At 60.6% G+C, this 23,657-nt stretch overlaps 2 protein-coding genes across 2 annotated transcripts in view; one reads left to right on the top strand and one right to left on the bottom strand.

Annotated features, from left to right (window-relative positions):
- Positions 1-650: 650 nt before the first annotated feature.
- On the bottom strand, positions 651-21,460 carry EIF1AD (eukaryotic translation initiation factor 1A domain containing). Its single transcript, XM_090129789.1, has 5 exons — positions 21,272-21,460; positions 10,632-10,740; positions 4,402-4,510; positions 4,157-4,204; positions 651-1,080 (listed from the first exon to the last, which is right to left on the bottom strand). Exons 1-5 carry the CDS (start codon positions 21,356-21,358, stop codon positions 804-806), a joined length of 630 nt encoding a protein of 209 aa, XP_089985915.1. The 5' UTR covers positions 21,359-21,460; the 3' UTR covers positions 651-803.
- A 116-nt stretch (positions 21,461-21,576) lies between these two features.
- SF3B2 (splicing factor 3b subunit 2) overlaps positions 21,577-23,657 on the top strand; it is an 81,115-nt gene continuing 79,034 nt past the window's right edge. Inside the window, exons 1-2 of the mRNA XM_090129788.1 lie at positions 21,577-21,735; positions 21,852-21,898. Coding sequence (XP_089985914.1) covers positions 21,627-21,735; positions 21,852-21,898 — 156 coding nt within the window. The 5' untranslated portion in view covers positions 21,577-21,626. The remainder of the gene's footprint in view (positions 21,736-21,851; positions 21,899-23,657) is intronic.

Here is a 23,657-nt window from a genome sequence, read left to right as displayed (position 1 = left end):
CAAATCCCAAATCCTGAACCCCGCAGACCCCATAAAAACGGACACAAATCCCAAATCCTGAACCCCGCAGACCCCATAAAAACGGACACAAATCCCAAATCCTGAACCCCGCAGACCCCATAAAAACACAGCGGACACAAATCCCAAATCCTGAACCCCGCAGACCCCATAAAAACGGACACAAATCCCAAATCCTGAACCCCGCAGACCCCATAAAAACGGACACAAATCCCAAATCCCGAACCCCGCAGACCCCATAAAAACGGACACAAATCCCAAATCCCGAACCCCGCAGACCCCATAAAAACGGACACAAATCCCAAATCCTGAACCCCGCAGACCCCATAAAAACGGACACAAATCCCAAATCCCGAACCCCGCAGACCCCATAAAAACACAGCGGACACAAATCCCAAATCCTGAACCCCGCAGACCCCATAAAAACGGACACAAATCCCAAATCCTGAACCCCGCAGACCCCATAAAAACGGACACAAATCCCAAATCCTGAACCCCGCAGACCCCATAAAAGAGACACAAATCCCAAATCCTGAACCCCGCAGACCCCATAAAAACGGACACAAATCCCAAATCCTGAACCCCGCAGACCCCATAAAAACGGACACAAATCCCAAATCCTGAACCCCGCAGACCCCATAAAAACACAGCGGACACAAATCCCAAATCCTGAACCCCGCAGACCCCATAAAAACACAGCGGACACAAATCCCAAATCCTGAACCCCGCAGACCCCATAAAAAGACACAAATCCCAAATCCGCCCCTTTATTGGCTGCCCACCCCCTACGTCGCCCCGCCGCCTTCTGGCCGTTTTCCCTCTGTTTCCTCGCCCCCCGTTTCCCCTCCGTCCCCTTTGTTCTCCTCTTCTTCCTCTGGTTTGGCCCCTTCTTCCTCTTCTTCTTCCTCTTCTTCCTCTTCTTCTTCCTCTTCTTCCTCCTCCTCTTCTTCCTCCTCTTCCTCTTCTTCCTGTTCTTCCTCCTCTTCCTCCTCCTCCTCTTCTTCCTCCCCCCCGCCCCCGGCCGCTCGGTTGGTGTTGACGAACAGCACTGAGTCTGCAGTCCTGCGCAGTGGGGAGAGAAAGTCGGCACCTCCCTGCCCCATAGATGGGCACCACACCTCCCTGCCCCATAGATGGGCACCACACCTCCCTGCCCCATAGATGGGCACCTCCCTGCCCCATAGATGGGCACGGCACCTCCCCGCCCCATAGATGGGCACGGCACCTCCCCGCCCCATAGAATGGGCACCTCCCTGCCCCATAGATGGGCACCTCCCTGCCCCATAGATGGCACCTCCCTGCCCCACAGATGGGCACCGCACCTCCCTGCCCCACAGATGGGCACCACACCTCCCTGCCCCATAGATGGGCACCTGCCTGCCCCATAGATGGGCACCTCCCCACCCCATAGATGGGCACCTCCCCGCCCCATAGATGGGCACGGCACCTCCCCGCCCCATAGAATGGGCACGGCACCTCCCCGCCCCATAGAATGGGCACGGCACTTCCCCGCCCCATAGAATGGGCACGGCACCTCCCTGCCCCATAGAACGGGCACAGCACCTCCCTGCCCCATAGATGGGCACAGTGTGTCCCTGTCCCTATCCCTGCCCCATAGATGGGCACCTCCCTGCCCCACAGATGGGCACAGTGTGTCCCTGTCCCCATCCCTGCCCCATAGATGGGCACCTCCCTGCCCCACAGATGGGCACCTCCCCGCCCCATAGATGGGCACCTCCCTGCCCCATAGATGGGCACCTCCCTGCCCCATAGATGGGCACCTGCCTGCCCCATAGATGGGCACCTCCCCGCCCCACAGATGGGAACTGCACCTCCCTGCCCCACAGATGGGAACTGCACCTCCCTGCCCCATAGATGGGAACGGCACCTCCCTGCCCCATAGAATTGGGGCAGCATACCATCCCTGCCCCATAGATGGGCACCTCCCTGCCCCATAGATGGGCACAGTGTGTCCCTGTCCCCATCCCTGCCCCACAGATGGGCACCTCCCTTTCCCCATAGAATGGGCACAGTGTGTCCCTGTCCCCATCCCTGCCCCATAGAATGGGCACAGCACCTCCCTGCCCCATAGATGGGCATGGCACCTCCCTGCCCCATAGAATGGGCACAGTGTGTCCCTGTCCCCATCCCTGCCCCATAGATGGGCACAGCACCTCCCTGCCCCATAGATTGGCACCTCCCTGCCCCATAGAATGGGCACAAGTCCCTGTCCCCATCCCTGCCCCATAGATGGGCACAGTGTGTCCCTGTCCCCATCCCTGCCCCATAGATGGGCACAGTGTGTCCCTGTCCCCATCCCTGCCCCATAGATGGGCACCTCCCCACCCCACAGATGGGCATGGCACCTCCCTTTCCCCATAGAATGGGCACCACACCTCCCTGCCCCATAGAATGGGCACAGTGTGTCCCTTTCCCCATCCCTGCCCCATAGATGGGCACCTCCCTGCCCCATAGAATGGGCACAGCACCTCCCTGCCCCATAGATGGGCACAGTGTGTCCCTGTCCCCATCCCTGCCCCATAGATGGGCACCTCCCCTTCCCCATAGATGGGCACAGTGCGTCCCTGTCCCCATCCCTGCCCCATAGATGGGCACAGCACCTCCCTTTCCCCATCCCTGCCCCATAGAAGGGGCACCTCCCTGCCCCATAGAATGGGCACAGCACCTCCCTGCCCCATAGATGGGCACAGTGCGTCCCTGTCCCCATCCCTGCCCCATAGATGGGCACCTCCCAGCCCCATAGAATGGGCACTGTGCGTCCCTGTCCCCATCCCTGCCCCAAAGATGGGCACCTCCCTGCCCCACAGATGGGCACCTCCCTGCCCCACAGATGGGAACTGCACCTCCCTGCCCCATAGATGGGCACCTCCCCGCCCCATAGATGGGCACGGCCCCTCCCCGCCCCATAGAATGGGCACGGCACCTCCCTGCCCCATAGAATGGGCACAGTGTGTCCCTGTCCCTATCCCCGCCCCATAGATGGGCACCTCCCTGCCCCACAGATGGGCACCTCCCCGCCCCATAGATGGGCACAGTGTGTCCCTGTCCCCATCCCTGCCCCATAGATGGGCACCTCCCCGCCCCATAGATGGGCACCTCCCTGCCCCATAGATGGGCACCTCCCTTTCCCCATAGATGGGCACAGTGTGTCCCTGTCCCCATCCCTGCCCCATAGATGGGCATCACCCTGCCCCATAGAATGGGCACAGCACCTCCCTGCCCCATAGATGGGCATGGCACCTCCCTGCCCCATAGAATGGGCACAGTGTGTCCCTGTCCCCATCCCTGCCCCATAGATGGGCACAGCACCTCCCTGCCCCATAGATGGGCACCTCCCTGCCCCATAGAATGGGCACAAGTCCCTGTCCCCATCCCTGCCCCATAGATGGGCACAGTGTGTCCCTGTCCCCATCCCTGCCCCATAGATGGGCACCTCCCCACCCCACAGATGGGCATGGCACCTCCCTGCCCCATAGAATGGGCACAGTGTGTCCCTTTCCCCATCCCTGCCCCATAGAATGGGCACAGCACCTCCCTGCCCCATAGATGGGCACAGCACCTCCCTGCCCCATAGATTGGCACCTCCCTGCCCCATAGAATGGGCACAAGTCCCTGTCCCCATCCCTGCCCCATAGATGGGCACAGTGTGTCCCTGTCCCCATCCCTGCCCCATAGATGGGCACCTCCCCGCCCCACAGATGGGCATGGCACCTCCCTTTCCCCATAGATGGGCACAGCACCTCCCTGCCCCATAGATGGGCACAGCACCTCCCTGCCCCATAGATGGGCACAGCACCTCCCTTTCCCCATCCCTGCCCCATAGATGGGCATCACCCTGCCCCACGGAATGGGCACAGCACCTCATCCCTGCCCCACAGAATGGGCACAGCACCTCCCTGCCCCATAGAATGGGCACAGCACCCCCCTTTCCCCATCCCTGCCCCATAGCGGGGGGGCACAGCACCCCCCCCCCCCCCAATCAGCTGAACAGCCCCCATTACCCCCCCCTCATTAACACCGCCCCATTAATGACTCACCCCACTAATGACTCACCCCACTAATGACTCACCCCACTAATGACTCACCCCACTAATTACTCACCCCACTAATTACTCACCCCTCCTGCCGCGTCGGCTCTGGGGGGGACGGTGCAAAGGCTGCGGGCCTGGGGGGGGGGGGAGGGAAAATCAGGAATTTGGGGGGGGGGGGGGGTGTCACATCTCCCCCAAGGGGGGGAGGGGACCCCAAAAAGGGGAGGGGTCCCCAAAAAGGGGGGGGTCCCCAAAAAGGGGGGGGGGGTCCCCAAAAAGGGGGGGGGGTCCCCAAAAAGGGGGGGGGTCCCCAAAAAGGGGGGGTCGGTACCAGAGCCCCTGGCGCTGCAGGAAGCGGACGTGGGGCCGCAGCAGAACCAGCGCCATCTCCGCCTTCACCTTCGCCCCCTCCTCAATGGGGTCCACCAGCACGAAGTCACCTGGGGGGGGGCAAAAAGGGGGGGTCAGAGATGGGGGGGGTCAGATATGGGGGGGCCACCAGCACGAAGTCACCTGGGGGGGGCAAAAAGGGGGGGGGGACACGTGGGGGGGGTCAGAGATGGGGGGCGGAAGGGGGGGGGGGGACACGTGGGTGGGGTGGGGTCAGAGGTGGGGGGGGGCACCAGCACAAAGTCACTTCGGGGGGGGGAAAAGGGGGGGTCAGAGATGGGGGGGGGGGGTCAGAGATGGGGGGGGCCACCAGCACGAAGTCACCTGGGGGGGGAAAAAGGGGAGGGGGGGGGGTCAGAGATGGGGGGGGGAAGGGGGGGGGACACGAGGGGGGAGTGGGGTCAGAGATGGGGGGGGCACCAGCACGAAGTCACCTGGGGGGGGGGCAAAAAGGGGGGGGGGGGGACACGTGGGGGGGGTCAGATATGGGGGGCGGAAGGGGAGGGGTCAGAGATGGGGGAAGGGCCACCAGGACAAAGTCACATGGGGGGGGGGAAAGGGGGGGCCAGGGATGGGGGGGGGCACCAGCACAAAGTCACCTGGGGGGGGTCAAAAAGGGGGGGGGGTCAGAGATGGGGGGGTCAGAGATGGGGGGGCACCAGCACAAAGTCACCTGGGGGGGGGGAAAGGGGGGGGAAAAAGGGGGGGGGGTCAGGGATGGGGGGGGGAAGAAGGGGGGGGGGACACGTGGGGGGGGGGTCCACCAGCACAAAGTCACCTGGGGGGGGAAAAAGGGGGGGGGTCAGAGATGGGGGGGGGTCAGAGATGGGGGGGGGTCAGAGATGGGGGGGGAAGAAGGGGGGGGAAGAAGGGGGGGGAAGAAGGGGGGGAAGAAGGGGGGGGAAGAAGGGGGGGAAGAAGGGGGGGGAAGAAGGGGGGGAAGAAGGGGGGGAAGAAGGGGGGGGGAAGAAGGGGGGGGGGACACGTGGGGGGGGGGGGGTCCACCAGCACAAAGTCACCTGGGGGGGGAAAAAGGGGAGGGGGTCAGAGATGGGGGGGGGCACCAGCACAAAGTCCCCTGGGGGGGGTGGAAAAGGTGGGGAGGGGGTCAGAGATGGGGGGGGGACACATGGAGGGGGGTCAGAGATGGGGGGGGGCCACCAGCACAAAGTCACATGGGGGGGGCAGGGGGGGGGTCAGAGATTGGGGGGGGTTGTATATGGGGGGGCCACCAGCACAAAGTCACCTGGGGGGGGCAAAAAGGGGAGGGGGGGACACGTGGGGGGGGTCAGAGATGGGGGGCGGAAGGGGAGGGGTCAGAGATGGGGGGGGGGCCACCAGGACAAAGTCACCTGGGGGGGGGAAAGGGGGGGTCAGGGATGGGGGGGGCACCAGCACAAAGTCACCTGGGGGGGGAAAAGGGGGGGGGGGTCAGAGATGGGGGGGGCACCAGCACAAAGTCACCTAGGGGGGGGAAAAAGGGGGGGTCAGAGATGGGGGGAGGGAAAGGGGGGGGGACACGTGGGGGGGGGCACCAGCACAAAGTCACCTGGGGGGGGGAGGAAAGGGGGGGGGGTCAGAGATGGTGGGGGGGGCCACCAGGACAAAGTCACCTGGGGGGGGGAAGGGGGGGGTCAGAGATGGGGGGGACACACACGTAGGGGGGGGGGGGTCAGAGATGGGGGGGGGCCACCAGCACAAAGTCAGAAGGGGGGGGGGCAAAAGGGGGGGGCGGTCAGAGATGGGGGGGTTCTGTATGGGGGGGCCACCAGCACAAAGTCACCTGGGGGGGGGGAAAAGGTGGGGGGGTCCACCAGCACAAAGTCATTTGGGGAGGGGCAAAAAGGGGGGGGGTCAAAGATGGGGGGGGGAAGGGAGGGGGGACACGTGGGGGGGGGTAAGAGATGGGGGGGTAAGAAGGGAGGGGGACACGTGTGGGGGGGGGTCCACCAGCACAAAGTCACCTGGGGGGGGGAAAAGGGGGGAGGTCAGAGATGGGAGCGGAAGGGGGGTGTCAGAGATGGGGGGGGGCCCACCAGCACAAAGTCACATGGGGGGGGGAAAGGGGGGGGTCAGAGATGGGGGGGGGAAAGGGGGGGGGTCAGAGATGGGGGGGGTTGTATATGGGGGGGCCACCAGCACAAAGTCACCTGGGGGGGGGCAAAAAGGGGAGGGGGGGACACGTGGGGGGGGTCAGGAATGGGGGGGGAAAGGAGGGGGGTCAGAGATGGGGGGGGGCACCAGGACAAAGTCACCTGGGGGGGGGGGAAAGGGGGGGGTCAGGGATGGGGGGGGGGGCACCAGCACAAAGTCACCTGGGGGGGGGAAAAGGGGGGGGGGGGATCAGAGATGGGGGGGGAAAAGGGAGGGGGGGATCAGAGATGGGGGGGGGCACCAGCACAAAGTCACCTGGGGGGTTGAAGGGGGGGGGTCAGAGATGGGGGGGGGCACCAGCACGAAGTCACCTGGGGGGGGGGACGACACGTGGGGGGGGGGGTCAGAGATGGGGGGGGGCACCAGCACAAAGTCATCTGGGGGGGGGGCAAAAAGGGGGGGGGGGACACACGTGGGGGGGGTCAGAGATGGGGTGCGGAAGGGGGGGGGGGACACGTGGGGGGGGTGGGGTCAGAGATGGGGGGGGGCACCAGCAGGAAGTCACCTGGGGGGGGGCAAAAAAGGGGGGGGGGGGACACGTGGGGGGGGTCAGGAATGGGGGAGGGAAAGGAGGGGGGTCAGAGATGGGGGGGGGGCACCAGGACAAAGTCACATGGGGGGGGAAAAGGGGGGGTCAGAGATGGGGGGGGGGTCAGAGATGGGGGGGGGCACCAGCACAAAGTCACCTGGGGGGGGGACGACTCGTGGGGGGGGGGTCAGAGATGGGGGGGGTGGGATAAGGGGGGGTCCACCAGCACAAAGTCACCTGGGGGGGGGGAAAAAGGGGAGGGGGGACGAAAGGGGAGGGGGGGTACGGGGGGGGGTCAGAGATGGGGGGGTTGTGTATGGGGGGGGGGGGGAACGGGGGGTCGTATATGGGGGGGGATGGGGGGGTCGTATAGGGGGAGGGGATGCGGGGGTTGTATGGGGGGGCCATATGGGGGGGGTGGGGGGGTCGTATAGGGGGAGGGGATGGGGGGGTCACATGGGGGGGTCACATGGGGGAGGGAATGGGGGTGGGGGGGTCGTATGGGGGAGGGGATGGGATGGGGGGTGGGGGGGTGTCATACGGGGGGGGATGGGGGGTCGTATGGGGGGAAATGGGGGGGACGTATGGAGGGTGGGGATGGGGGGGTCAATAGGGGAGGGAATGGGGGGGGCGTATGGGGGGGTCATATAGGGGGAGGAGATGGGGGGGTTATATGGGGGGGTCGTATGGGGGGGGGCCATAAAGGGGGAGGGAATGAGGGGGTCGTATGGGGGGAGGAGATGGGGGGAGAAGGGGGGGGGTCAACATGGGGGGGTCACATGGGGGGGTCAATAGGGGGAGGGGGGATGTCATATGGAGGGGGGATGGGGGGGCATATGGGGGGGTCGTATGGAGGGTGGGGATGGGGGGGTCGTATGGGGGGGCAGATGGGGGGGTCATATAGGGGCAGGGAATGGGGGGGGCGTATGGGGGGGTCATATAGGGGGTGGAGATGGGGGGGTCGTATGGGGGGGCAGATGGGGGGGGTCATATAGGGGCAGGGAATGGGGGGGGCGTATGGGGGAGATGAGGGGGTCGTATGGGGGAGGGGATGGGGGGGTCATATGGGGGGGGCATGGGGGGGCAAATAGGGGGAGGGAATGGGGGGTGGGGATGGGGGGGTCGTATGGGGGGGTCGCATGGGGGGGTCGGTATATGGGGGGGGACAGGGGGGTCGTATAGGCAGTGGGGATGGGGGGTGGGGGGGTGTCGTATAGGGGGAGGAGATGTGGGGTTATACGGGGGGGCACGGGGGGGTCGTATGGGGGAGTTATAGGGGGGGGTTGTATAGGGGGTCGTATGGGGGGGTCGTATGGGGGGAGGGGATGGGGGGGTTGTATGGGGGGGTCGTATGGGGGGGCCGTATGGGGGGGGGGCCGTATGGGGGGGGGGCCGTATGGGGGGGGCAGATGGGGGAGGGGTGTCATATGGGGGGGGTGGGGGGGGTCATATGGGGGGAAATGGGGGGGGTCGCATGGAGGGTGGGGATGGGGGGTCGTATTGGGGGTGTCGTATGGGGGGAGCAGATGGGGGGGTCATATAGGGGGGGTCATATAGGGGGGGGGAATGGGGGGTGCGGATGGGGGGGTCGTATGGGGGGGTCGTATGGGGGGGCAAATAGGGGGAGGGAATGGGGGGTGCGGATGGGGGGGGTCGTATGGGGGGAGGGAATGGGGGGGTCGGTATTTTGGGGGGGGATGGGGGGGTCGTATAGGCGGTGGGGATGGGGGGTGGGGGGGTGTCGTATAGGGGGAGGAGATGTGGGATTAAACGGGGGGGCATGGGGGGGTCGTATGGGGGAGTTATAGGGGGGGTTGTATAGGGGGTCGTATGGGGGGGTCGTATGGGGGGAGGGGATGGGGGGGTTGTATGGGGGGGTCGTATGGGGGGGTCGTATGGGGGGAGGGGATGGGGGGGTGTCATATGGGGGGGGGTGGGGGGGGTCGTATGGAGGGTGGGGATGGGGGGGTCGTATTGGGGGGGGGTCATATGGGGGGGTCATGGGGTGGCTGTGGGGATGGTAATGGGGCGGCTATGGGGTGGCTATGGGGCGGCTATCGGGGCAGCCATGGCGTGGTAATGGGGTGGCCATGGGGGCGGCTATGGGGCGACCGTGGGGGTGGCTATAGGGTTGGCAATAGGGGCGGCTATGGGGTGGCCATGGGGTCAGCCATGATGGCCATGGGGGTGGCTATGGAATAGCTATGGGGCGGCCATGGGGGCGGCTAGGGGGGCCATGGGGATGACTATGGGGTGGCTATGGGGCGGCTATGGGGCAGCCATGGGGGTGGCCATGGGGCAACCATGGGGACAGCCATGATGGCGACTATAGGGTGGCTATAGGGTCTATGAGGCGGTAATGGTGTGGCTATGGGGTGGCTATGGGGTGGCCATGGGGGCCATGAGGTGGCAATGGGGGCGGCCATGGGGTGGCTATGGGGGTGGCTATGGGGATGCCTATGGGGTGGCCATGGGGGCGGCTAGGGGGGCCATGGGGATGACTATAGGGTGGCTATGGGGTGGCCATGGGGTGGCTATGGGGCGGCCATGCGGATGACTATGGGGCGGCTATGGGGTGGCCATGGGGATGGCCATGGGGATGACTATGGGGGCAACCATGGGGATTGCCATGGGGGCCACGAGATGGCAATGGGGGCAACCATGGGAATGACTATGGGGCGGCCATGGGGATGACTATGGGGCGGCCATGGGGATGACTATGGGGCGGCCATGGGGTAGCCATGGGGCGACCATGGGGACAGCCACGATGGCGACTATAGGGTGGCTATAGGGTCTATGAGGCGGTAATGGTGTGGCTATGGGGTGGCCATGGGGGCGGCCATGGGGTGGCTATGGGGGCGGCTATGGGGCGGCCATGGGGCGGCCATGGGGCGGCCATGGGGGTGACTATGGGGGTGACTATGGGGTGGCCATGGGGGCGACCACGGGGATGACTATGGGGTGGCTATGGGGGCAACCATGGGGTGGCCATGGGGGCAACCATGGGGATAACTATGGGGTGGCTATGGGGTGGCCATGCGGATGACTATGGGGTGGCCATGGGGCGGCTATAGGGTGGCCATGGGGATGGCTATGGGGTGGCTATGGGGTGGCCATGGGGTGGCTATGGGGTGGCCATGGGGATAACCATGGGGGCCATGGGGTGGCTATGGGGTGGCCATGGGGTGGCCATGGGGGCCATGGGGATGACTATGGGGTGGCTATGGGGCAGCCATGGTGCGGCTATGGGGATGGCTATAGGGTGGCTATGGGGTGGCCATGGGGCAGCCATGGGGTGGCTATGGGGCAGCCATGGGGCGGCTATGGGGATGACTATGGGGCGACCATGGGGACAGCCATGATGGCAGCTATAGGGTCTATGAGGCGGTAATGGTGTGGCTATGGGGTGGCCATGGGGGCCACGAGGTGGCAATGGGGGCGGCTATGGGGCAGCCATGGGGCAGCCATGGGGCGGCCGCCGTCCGCACCTCGCTTGATCCAGACGTGGTGGCGGAAGCGGGGCGGCATGCTGGCCAGGAAGCGGCAGCCCTCGGCCGTCTCCACCTCGTGCAGGTTGTTCCCGGGGCTGCCCAGCACCTGCGCGGCCAGCGCCGAATGCGGGACCCCAAAATCACACCGGGACCCCGTTGTACCCACAGAGACCCCAAAATCCCCATATGGACCCTAATGACCCCATAGAGACCCCATTGTACCCATAGAGACCCCAAAATCCCCATATGGACCACAAAATCCCATAGAGACCCCAAAATCCCCATATGGACCACAAAATCCCATAGAGATCCCATTGTACCCATAGAGACCCCTAAATCCCACGGGAACCCCGTTGTACCCACAGAGACCCCAAAATCCCCATATGGACCCCAATGACCCCATAGAGACCCCAATGTACCCATAGAGACCCCGAAAATCCCACGGGGACCCCATTGTCCCCATAGAGACCCCAAAATCCCACGGGGACCCCATTGTACCCATAGAGACCCCATTGTCCCCATATGGACCCCAATGACTCCATAGAGACCCCATTGTACCCATACAGACCCCAAAATCCCCATATGGATCCCAATGACCCCATAGAGACCCCATTGTACCCATACAGACCCCAATGACCCCATAGAGACCCCAAAATCCCACGGGGACCCCATTGTACCCATAGAGACCCCATTGTCCCCATATGGACCCCAATGACTCCATAGAGACCCCATTGTACCCATACAGACCCCAAAATCCCCATATGGATCCCAATGACCCCATAGAGACCCCATTGTACCCATACAGACCCCAATGACCCCATAGAGACCCCAAAATCCCACGGGGACCCCATTGTACCCATAGAGACCCCAAAATCCCCATATGGACCCCAATGACCCCATAGAGACATCATTGTCCCCGTAGAGACCCCGAAAATCCCATGGGGACCCCATTGTACCCATACAGACCCCAAAATCCCACGGAGACCCCATTGTCCCCACAGAGACCCCAAAATCCCATGGGGACCCCATTGTACCCACAGGAAACCCACCATCCCCATACAGACCCCAAAATCCCACGGGGACCCCATGGTCCCCACAGAAAACCCACAATCCCCACAGAGACCCCAATGACCCCATAGAGACCCCATTGTACCCATAGAAAACCCAAAATCCCCATGGAGACCGCAAAATCCCATGGGGACCCCATTGTACCCACAGAAAACCCAAAATCCCCATATGGACCCCAAAGACCCCATACAGACCCCAATGAGCCCATAGAAACCCCAAAATCCCACGGGGACCCCGCTGCACCCACAGAAAACCCACCGTCCCCATAGAGACCCCAAAATCCCCATATGGACCCCAATGACCCCATAGAGACCCCATTGTCCCCATAGAGACCCCAAAATCCCACGGGGACCCCGCTGCACCCACAGAAAACCCACCGTCCCCATACAGACCCCAAAATCCCCAGAGACCCCAATGACCCCATAGAGACCCCATTGTCCCCGTAGAGACCCCAAAATCCCACGGGGACCCCGTTGCCCCCACAGAGACCCCAAAATCCCACGGGGACCCCGTTGTACCCATAGAGAGCCCAAAATCCCCATATGGACCCCAATGACCCCATAGTCCCCATAGAGACCCCAAAATCCCATGGGGACCCCATTGTACCCACAGGAAACCCACCATCCCCATACAGACCCCAAAATCCCACAGGGACCCCATTGTCCCCACAGAGACCCCAATGTACCCATAGAGACACCAATGACCCCATAGAGACCCCGAAAATCCCACGGGGACCCCATTGTCCCCATAGAGATCCCAAAATCCCCATATGGACCCCAATGACTCCATAGAGACCCCATTGTACCCATACAGACCCCAAAATCCCCGTATGGACCCCAATGAGCCCATAGAGACCCCATTGTACCCATACAGACCCCAATGACCCCATAGAGACCCCAAAATCCCACGGGGACCCCATTGTACCCATAGAGACCCCAAAATCCCCATATGGACCCCAATGACCCCATAGAGACCCCATTGTCCCCATAGAGACCCCAAAATCCCATGGGGACCCCATTGTCCCCATAGAGATCCCAAAATCCCCATATGGACCCCAATGACTCCATAGAGACCCCATTGTACCCATACAGACCCCAAAATCCCCATACGGACCCCAATGACCCCATAGAGACCCCAATGACCCCATAGAGACCCCAATGACGCCACAGAGACCCCAAAATCCCACGGGGACCCCGTTGTAACCACAGGACACCCACCATCCCCATAGAGACCCCAAAATCCCACGGGGACCCCATTCTACCCACAGGAAACCCACAATCCCCACAGAAACCCCAATGACCCCATACAGACCCCAAAATCCCACGGGGACCCCATTGTACCCATACAGACCCCAAAATCCCCATATGGACCCCAATGACCCCATAGAGACCCCAATGACCCCATAGAGACCCCAATGACCCCATAGAGACCCCAAAATCCCCATATGGACCCCAATGACCCCACGGGGACCCCAAAATCCCACGGGGACCCCATTGTTCCCACGGGGACCCCAAAATCCCACAGGGACCCCGCTGCACCCATAGAGACCCCAAAACCCCACGGGGACCCCGTTGTCCCCACGGAGACCCCAAAATCCCACGGGGACCCCATTGTCCCCATAAAGACCCCAAAATCCCCATATGGACCCCAATGACCCCATAGTCCCCATAGAGACCCCAAAATCCCACGGGGACCCCGTTGTCCCCACAGAGACCCCAAAATCCCACAGGGACCCTGCTGCACCCACAGGAAACCCACAATCCCCATAGAGACCCCAAAACCCCATGGGGCCCCATTGTACGCACAGAAACCCCACAATCCCCACAAAGACCCCAATGACCCCATAGAAACCCCATATCGGCCTTATTGCTCCTATGGAGACCCCATAAAGACCGCACAGAGACCCCACAGAGACCCTATTAGCCCCATAGAGACCCCATTGCCCCCATACAGACCCCATAGAGATTTCATGCCGACCCTATTGCCCCCATACAGACCCCATAGAGACCCTATTGCCCCTATAGAGACTCTATAGAAACCCCAAAGACGCCCCATAGAAACCCTATTACCCCCATACAGACCCCATAGAGACCCCATTGCCCCCATACAGACCCCATAGAGACCTCATGCCGACCCTATTGCCACCATACAGACCTCATGCCGACCCTATTGCCCCCATAGAGACCCCATACCGACCCTATTGCCCCCATACAGACCCCATACCGACCCCATACCGACCCTATTGCCCCCATACAGACCCCATAGAGACCCCATACCGACCCTATGGCCCCCATACAGACCCCACAGAGAGCCAATTGCCCCCACACAGACCCCACAGAGACCCCACTGCCCCCATAAAGATCCCATAGAGCCACTATTGCCTCTATAGAAACCCCAAAATGACCCTATAGAAACCTCATAGAGATCCTATTGCCCCCATACAGACCCCATGGAGACCCTATTGCCCCACACAGACCCCATAGAGACCCTATTGCCCCACACAGACCCCATAGAGACCCTATTGCCCCACACAGACCCCATAGAGACCCTATTGCCCCACACAGACCCCATAGAGACCCCATACCGACCCTATTGCTCCCATACAGACCCCATAGAGACCCCATAGAGACTCTATTGCCCCTATAGAGACTCTATAGAAACCCCAAAGACGCCCCATAGAAACCCTATTACCCCCATACAGACCCCATAGAGACCGCATGGCCCCCATACAGACCCCATAGAGACCTCATGCCGACCCTATTGCCACCATACAGACCTCATGCCGACCCTATTGCCCCCATAGAGACCCCATACCGACCCCATACCGACCCTATTGCCCCCACACAGACCCCACAGAGACCCCACTGCCCCCATAAAGATCCCATAGAGCCACTATTGCCTCTATAGAAACCCCAAAACGACCCTATAGAAACCTCATAGAGACCCTATTGCCCCTATACAGGCCCCATAGAGACCCCATGCCGACCCTATTGCCCCTATACAGACCCCATAGAGACCCTATTGCCCCATACAGACCCCATAGAGACCCCATAACGACCCTATTGCTCCCATACAGACCCCATAGAGACCCCATACCGACCCTATGGCCCCCATACAGACCCCATAGAGACCCCATACCGACCCTATGGCCCCCATACAGACCCCATAGAGACCCCATACCGACCCTATTGCCCCCACACAGACCCCATAGAGACCCCACTGCCCCCATAAAGATCCCATAGAGCCACTATTGCCTCTATAGAAACCCGAAACCGACCCTATAGAAACCTCATAGAGATCCTATTGCCCCCATACAGACCCCATGCCGACCCTATTGCCCCTATACAGGCCCCATAGAGACCCTATTGCCCCACACAGACCCCATAGAGACCCTATTACCCCACACAGACCCCATAGAGACCCCATACCGACCCTATTGCTCCCATACAGACCCCATAGAGGCCCCATAGAGACTCTATTGCCCCTATAGAGACTCTATAGAAACCCCAAAGACGCCCCATAGAAACCCTATTACCCCCATACAGACCCCATTGCCCCCATACAGACCCCATAGAGACCTCATGCCGACCCTATTGCCCCCATAGAGACCCCATAGAGACCCTATTGCCCCCATACAGACCCCATAGAGACCCCATACCGACCCTATTGCTCCCATACAGACCCCATAGAGACCCTATTGCCCCCACACGGACCCCATAGAGACTGCAGAGACCCCATAGAGACCCTATTACCCCATAGAAACCCTATAAGACCTCATACTGGCCTTACTGCCTCTATAGAGACCCCATAGAGCCACTATTGCCTCTATAGAAACCCCAAACCGACCCCATAGAGACCTCATAGTGATCCTATTACCCCCATACAGACCCCACAGAGACCCTATTGCCCCTATTCAGACCCCATAGATACCCCATAGAGACCCTATTGCCCCCACACAGACCCCATACCGACCCTATTGCCCCCACACAGACCCCATACCGACCCTATTGCCCCCACACAGACCCCATACCGACCCTATTGCCCCCACACAGACCCCATACCGACCCTATTGCCCCCACACAGACCCCATACCGACCCTATTGCCCGCACACAGACCCCATACCGACCCTATTGCCCCCACACAGACCCCATAGAGACCTCCTGCCGACCCCATTGCTCCCATACAGACCCTATTGCCCCCATACAGACCCCATAGAGACCCCATGCCGACCCTATTGCCCCCATACAGACCCGATAGAGACCCCATAGAGACCCCATATGCCCCCATACCGACCCCATAGAGACCCCACACTGACGCTATTGCCCCCATACAGACCCCACAGAGACCCCATACCGACCCTATTGCCTCCATACTGACCCCATAGAGACCCCATTGCCCCCATACAGACCCCATACCGACCCTATTGCCACCATACAGACCCCATAGAGACCCCATGCCGACCCTATTGCCACCATACAGGCCCCATACCGACCCTATTGCCCCCAAAGAGACCCCATAGAGACCTCATGCCGACCCTATTGCCACCATACAGACCCCATAGAGACCCCATACCGACCCTATTGCCCCCATACAGACCCGATAGAGACCCCATAAAGACCCCATATGCCCCCATACCGACCCCATAGAGACACCACACTGACCCTATTGCCCCCATACAGACCCCATAGAGACCCCACTGCCCCCATAAAGATCCCATAGAGCCACTATTGCCTCTATAGAAACCCGAAACCGACCCTATAGAAACCTCATAGAGATCCTATTGCCCCCATACAGACCCCATGCCGACCCTATTGCCCCTATACAGGCCCCATAGAGACCCTATTGCCCCACACAGACCCCATAGAGACCCCATACCGACCCTAGTGCTCCCATACAGACCCCATAGAGACTCTATTGTCCCTATAGAGACTCTATAGAAACCCCAAAGATGCCCCATAGAAACCCTATTACCCCCATACAGACCCCATAGAGACCTCATGCTGACCTTATTGCCACCATACAGACCCCATACCGACCCTATTGCCCCCACACAGACCCCATAGAGACCCCACTGCCCCCATAAAGATCCCATAGAGCCACTATTGCCTCTATAGAAACCCGAAACCGACCCTATAGAAACCTCATAGAGATCCTATTGCCCCCATACAGACCCTATGCCGACCCTATTGCCCCTATACAGACCCCATAGAGACCCTATTGCCCCACACAGACCCCATAGAGACCCCATACCGACCCTATTGCTCCCATACAGACCCCATAGAGACCCCATAGAGACTCTATTGCCCCTATAGAGACTCTATAGAAACCCCAAAGACGCCCCATAGAAACCCTATTACCCCCATACAGACCCCATTGCCCCCATACAGACCCCATAGAGACCTCATGCCGACCCTATTGCCCCCATAGAGACCCCATAGAGACCCTATTGCCCCCATACAGACCCCATAGAGACCCCATACCGACCCTATTGCTCCCATACAGACCCCATAGAGACCCTATTGCCCCCACACGGACCCCATAGAGACTGCAGAGACCCCATAGAGACCCTATTACCCCATAGAAACCCTATAAGACCTCATACTGGCCTTACTGCCTCTATAGAGACCCCATAGAGCCACTATTGCCTCTATAGAAACCCCAAACCGACCCCATAGAGACCTCATAGTGATCCTATTACCCCCATACAGACCCCACAGAGACCCTATTGCCCCTATTCAGACCCCATAGATACCCCATAGAGACCCTATTGCCCCCACACAGACCCCATACCGACCCTATTGCCCCCACACAGACCCCATACCGACCCTATTGCCCCCACACAGACCCCATACCGACCCTATTGCCCGCACACAGACCCCATACCGACCCTATTGCCCCCACACAGACCCCATAGAGACCTCCTGCCGACCCCATTGCTCCCATACAGACCCTATTGCCCCCATACAGACCCCATAGAGACCCCATGCCGACCCTATTGCCCCCATACAGACCCGATAGAGACCCCATAGAGACCCCATATGCCCCCATACCGACCCCATAGAGACCCCACACTGACGCTATTGCCCCCATACAGACCCCACAGAGACCCCATACCGACCCTATTGCCTCCATACTGACCCCATAGAGACCCCATTGCCCCCATACAGACCCCATACCGACCCTATTGCCACCATACAGACCCCATAGAGACCCCATGCCGACCCTATTGCCACCATACAGGCCCCATACCGACCCTATTGCCCCCAAAGAGACCCCATAGAGACCTCATGCCGACCCTATTGCCACCATACAGACCCCATAGAGACCCCATACCGACCCTATTGCCCCCATACAGACCCGATAGAGACCCCATAAAGACCCCATATGCCCCCATACCGACCCCATAGAGACACCACACTGACCCTATTGCCCCCATACAGACCCCATAGAGACCCCACTGCCCCCATAAAGATCCCATAGAGCCACTATTGCCTCTATAGAAACCCGAAACCGACCCTATAGAAACCTCATAGAGATCCTATTGCCCCCATACAGACCCCATGCCGACCCTATTGCCCCTATACAGGCCCCATAGAGACCCTATTGCCCCACACAGACCCCATAGAGACCCCATACCGACCCTAGTGCTCCCATACAGACCCCATAGAGACTCTATTGTCCCTATAGAGACTCTATAGAAACCCCAAAGATGCCCCATAGAAACCCTATTACCCCCATACAGACCCCATAGAGACCTCATGCTGACCTTATTGCCACCATACAGACCCCATACCGACCCTATTGCCCCCACACAGACCCCATAGAGACCCCACTGCCCCCATAAAGATCCCATAGAGCCACTATTGCCTCTATAGAAACCCGAAACCGACCCTATAGAAACCTCATAGAGATCCTATTGCCCCCATACAGACCCTATGCCGACCCTATTGCCCCTATACAGACCCCATAGAGACCCTATTGCCCCACACAGACCCCATAGAGACCCCATACCGACCCTATTGCTCCCATACAGACCCCATAGAGACCCCATAGAGACTCTATTGCCCCTATAGAGACTCTATAGAAACCCCAAAGACGCCCCATAGAAACCCTATTACCCCCATACAGACCCCATTGCCCCCATACAGACCCCATAGAGACCTCATGCCGACCCTATTGCCCCCATAGAGACCCCATAGAGACCCTATTGCCCCCATACAGACCCCATAGAGACCCCATACCGACCCTATTGCTCCCATACAGACCCCATAGAGACCCTATTGCCCCCACACGGACCCCATAGAGACTGCAGAGACCCCATAGAGACCCTATTACCCCATAGAAACCCTATAAGACCTCATACTGGCCTTACTGCCTCTATAGAGACCCCATAGAGCCACTATTGCCTCTATAGAAACCCCAAACCGACCCCATAGAGACCTCATAGTGATCCTATTACCCCCATACAGACCCCACAGAGACCCTATTGCCCCTATTCAGACCCCATAGATACCCCATAGAGACCCTATTGCCCCCACACAGACCCCATACCGACCCTATTGCCCCCACACAGACCCCATACCGACCCTATTGCCCCCACACAGACCCCATACCGACCCTATTGCCCCCACACAGACCCCATACCGACCCTATTGCCCCCACACAGACCCCATACCGACCCTATTGCCCCCACACAGACCCCATACCGACCCTATTGCCCCCACACAGACCCCATACCGACCCTATTGCCCCCACACAGACCCCATAGAGACCTCCTGCCGACCCCATTGCTCCCATACAGACCCTATTGCCCCCATACAGACCCCATAGAGACCCCATGCCGACCCTATTGCCCCCATACAGACCCGATAGAGACCCCATAGAGACCCCATATGCCCCCATACCGACCCCATAGAGACCCCACACTGACGCTATTGCCCCCATACAGACCCCACAGAGACCCCATACCGACCCTATTGCCTCCATACTGACCCCATAGAGACCCCATTGCCCCCATACAGACCCCATACCGACCCTATTGCCACCATACAGACCCCATAGAGACCCCATGCCGACCCTATTGCCACCATACAGGCCCCATACCGACCCTATTGCCCCCAAAGAGACCCCATAGAGACCCCATGCCGACCCTATTGCCACCATACAGACCCCATAGAGACCCCATACCGACCCTATTGCCCCCATACAGACCCCATAGAGACCCCATGCCGACCCTATTGCTCCCATACAGACCCGATAGAGACCCCATAAAGACCCCATATGCCCCCATACCGACCCCATAGAGACCCCACACTGACGCTATTGCCCCCATACAGACCCCAGAGAAACCCCATACCGACCCTATTGCCTCCATACCGACCCCATAGAGACCCCATTGCCCCCATACAGACCCCATACCGACCCTATTGCCACCATACAGACCCCATAGAGACCCCATGCCGACCCTATTGCCCCCATACAGACCCCATAGAGGCCCCATAAAGACCCTAATGCCCCCACACAGACCCCATACTGACCATATTGCCCCCATACAGACCCCACACCGTCCCTATTGCCCCCATACAGACCCCATAGAGACCGCATGCCGACCCTATTGCCACCACACAGACCTTATTGCCCCCATACAGACCCCATAGAGACCGCATGCCGACCCTATTGCCACCACACAGACCTTATTGCCCCCATACAGACCCCATAGAGACCTCATGCCGACCCTATTGCCCCCATACAGACCCCATAGAGGCCCCATAAAGACCCTAATGCCCCCACACAGACCCCATACAGACTCTATTGCCCCCATACCGACCCCACACTGTCCCTATTGCCCCCATACAGACCCCATAGAGACTCCATATGCCCCTATACAGACCCCATAGAGACCCCATATGCCCCCATACAGACCCTATTTCCCCATACAGACCCCATACCGACCTTATTGCCCCCATACCGACCTTATTGTCCCCATACCGACCCCATAGAGACCGCATGCCGACCCTATTGCCCCCATACAGACCCCATACAGACTCTATTGCCCCCATACCGACCCCACACCGTCCCTATTGCCCCCATACAGACCCCATAGAGGCCCCATAAAGACCCTAATGCCCCCACACAGACCCCATACAGACTCTATTGCCCCCATACCGACCCCACACCGTCCCTATTGCCCCCATACAGACCCCATAGAGACTCTATTGCCCCTATACAGACCCCATAGAGACCCCATATGCCCCCATACAGACCCTATTTCCCCATACAGACCCCATACCGACCTTATTGCCCCCATACCGACCCCATACCGACCCCATACCGACCCTACTGCCCCCATACAGACCCCATACCGACCCCATATGCCCCCATAGAGACCCTATTGCCCCCATAGAGACCCCATAGACACCCCATTGCCCCCATACAGACCCCATACCGACCCCACAGAGACCCCATTGCCCCCATAGAGACCCCATAGAGACCCTATTTCCCCCATAGAGACCCCACTGCCCCCATAGAGACCCCACGCAGACCCCACAACCCCGCCGTTTCCCCGCACCCTGACGATGCGCTGCTGCGGCGCGGGCACCACGTGCTCCTCCAGCACCTCCCGGGTCACGTGCTTCCGCTTGGTGGCGCGCGACATGGCGGGACGAGAACCGGTACCGAACCGGCACCGCGCCTCCGCCGCCCCACTCCTCCGGGATCACTTCCGCTTCCTCTACGTGACGTCACTTCCGCTGTGGGAGGGACCGCGTCCGGATTGGCTGCGCGCACGGCGCGAAGCGGCGGAGGGGGCGGAGCGACGCTCGGATTGGCCGCGCTGCGCGCGCGCGGGGCGGGGTAACGCTCTGATTGGCTGTCTCCACGTGCGTGCCGTGCGTGCGGCCTTCCGGCGGCGGCAGCGCGGCAAGATGGCGGCGGAGCGGACGGATGCGGCTGCTTCGGGCCCGGGCGATTACGCGAGTTGGGCTCCCGCGGAGCTCCGGCACTGCCTGGGTGGCATCGGGGCCGCCGTGCACGGTAACGGGCGGGGCGCGGGGTCGGAGCGGGGCTGCGGAGGACCAGGCCGCGCCGTCGGGCCAGGCTGAGCTCCCCCCCCCCCCTCAAATTCCCCCGCCCCCCGCCGTGTCCCGCAGGGAGTCGAGAGGAGCTGCTAGAGCGGCTGCAGAGCTACACCATGCAGGTAGAGCGCCCCCGCGCCGCGGGAGGACCCGGCGGGAAGTGTTCTGACACATGGGGTCCCATTGTGCCCCCATGGTGCCCCATTGTGTCCCAGTTGTGCCCCATTGTGTCCCTACTGTGCCCCCATTGTGTCCCACTGTGCCCCATTGTGTCCCTACTGTGCCCCCATTGTGTCCCATTGTGCCCCATTGATGGTTATGTCCCTCCCCATTGTGTCCCATTGTGTCCCATTGTGCCCCTTTGTGTCCCATTGTGCCCCATTGATGGCCATGCCCCCATGGTGCCCCCATTGTGTCCCCATTGTGCCCCACTGTGTCCCCATTGTGTCCCTACTGTGCCCCCATTGTGTCCCATTGTGCCCCATTGATGGTTATGTCCCTCCCCATTGTGTCCCATTGTGCCCCCTTTGTGTCCCATTGTGCCCCATTGATGGCCATGCCCCCATTGTGTCCCCACTGTGTCCCCATTGTGTCCCATTGTGCCCCCCTTGTGTCCCCATTGTGTCCCCTTGTGTCCCCATTTTGTCCCATTGTGCCCCTTTGTGTCCCATTGTGCCCCACTGTACCACCACTGTGTCCCCATTGTGTCCCCACTGTGCCCCCATTGTGTCCCTATTGTGGTCCCATTGTGCCCTATTGATGGCCATGCCCCCACTGTGTCCCCATTGTGTCCCATTGTATCTCAGTTGTGCCCCATTGTGTCCCTACTGTGCCCCCATTGTGCCCCATTGTGTCCCTACTGTGCCCCACTGTGCCTCCATTGTGTCCCCACTGTGCCCCCATTGTGTCCCCTTGTGTCCCCATTTTGTCCCATTGTGCCCCCATTGTGCCCCTTTGTGTCTCATTGTGCCCCACTGTACCACCACTGTGTCCCCATTGTGTCCCCACTGTGCCCACATTGTGTCCCCATTGTGTCCCATTGTACCCCATTGATGGCCGTGCCCCCACTGTGCCCCCATTTTGTCCCCACTTTGTCCCCATTGTGCCCCATTGATGGCCATGCCCCCATGGTGCCCCCATTGTGCCCCCACTATCCCATTGTGCCCCATTGATGTCCCTACTGTGCCCCCTTTGTGTCCCATTGTGCCCCCATTGTGCCCCTTTGTGTCCCAATGTGCCCCATTGATGGCTATGTCCCCATTGTGCCCCATGGTGCCCCCATTGTGCCCCTTTGTGTCCCATTGTGCCCCATTGATGGCCATGCCCCCATTGTGCCCCCATCGTGTCCCAGTTGTGCCCCCATTGTGTCCCATTGTGTCCCATTGATGGCCATGTCCCCACTGTGCCCCCATTGTGTCCCGTTGATGGCCATGCCCCCATTTTGTCCCCATTGTGTCCTCACTGTGCCCCCATTTTGCCCCACTGTGCCCCCATTGTGTCCCATTGATGGCCATGCCCCCATGGTGTCCCCATTGTGTCCCTTTGTGCCCCATTATGCCCCATTGATGGCCATGTCCCCACTGTGTCCCCACTGTGCCCCCATGGTGTCCCCACTGTGTCCCCATTGTGCCCCATTGATGTCCCTACTGTGACCCCATTGTGTCCCATTGTGCCCCATTGATGGCCATGCCCCCACTGTGTCCCTATTGTGGTCCCATTGTGTCCCCATTGTGCCCCCACTGTGCCCAAATTTTGCCCCCATTGTGTCCCACTGTGCCCCATTGATGGCTATGTCCCTCCCCATTGTGTCCCATTGTGCCCCATTGATGGCTATGTCCCCATTGTGCCCCACTGTGCCACCATTGTGCCCCCATTGTGTCC

Source organism: Phasianus colchicus, chromosome 37 (genome assembly GCF_987193195.1).
Source record: "Phasianus colchicus chromosome 37, bPhaCol1.hap1.1, whole genome shotgun sequence".
NCBI classification, from domain to species: Eukaryota; Metazoa; Chordata; class Aves; order Galliformes; family Phasianidae; genus Phasianus; species Phasianus colchicus.
The sequence above is the reverse complement of the archived record's forward strand: the minus strand, read 5'-3'. Positions and strand labels throughout refer to the sequence as shown.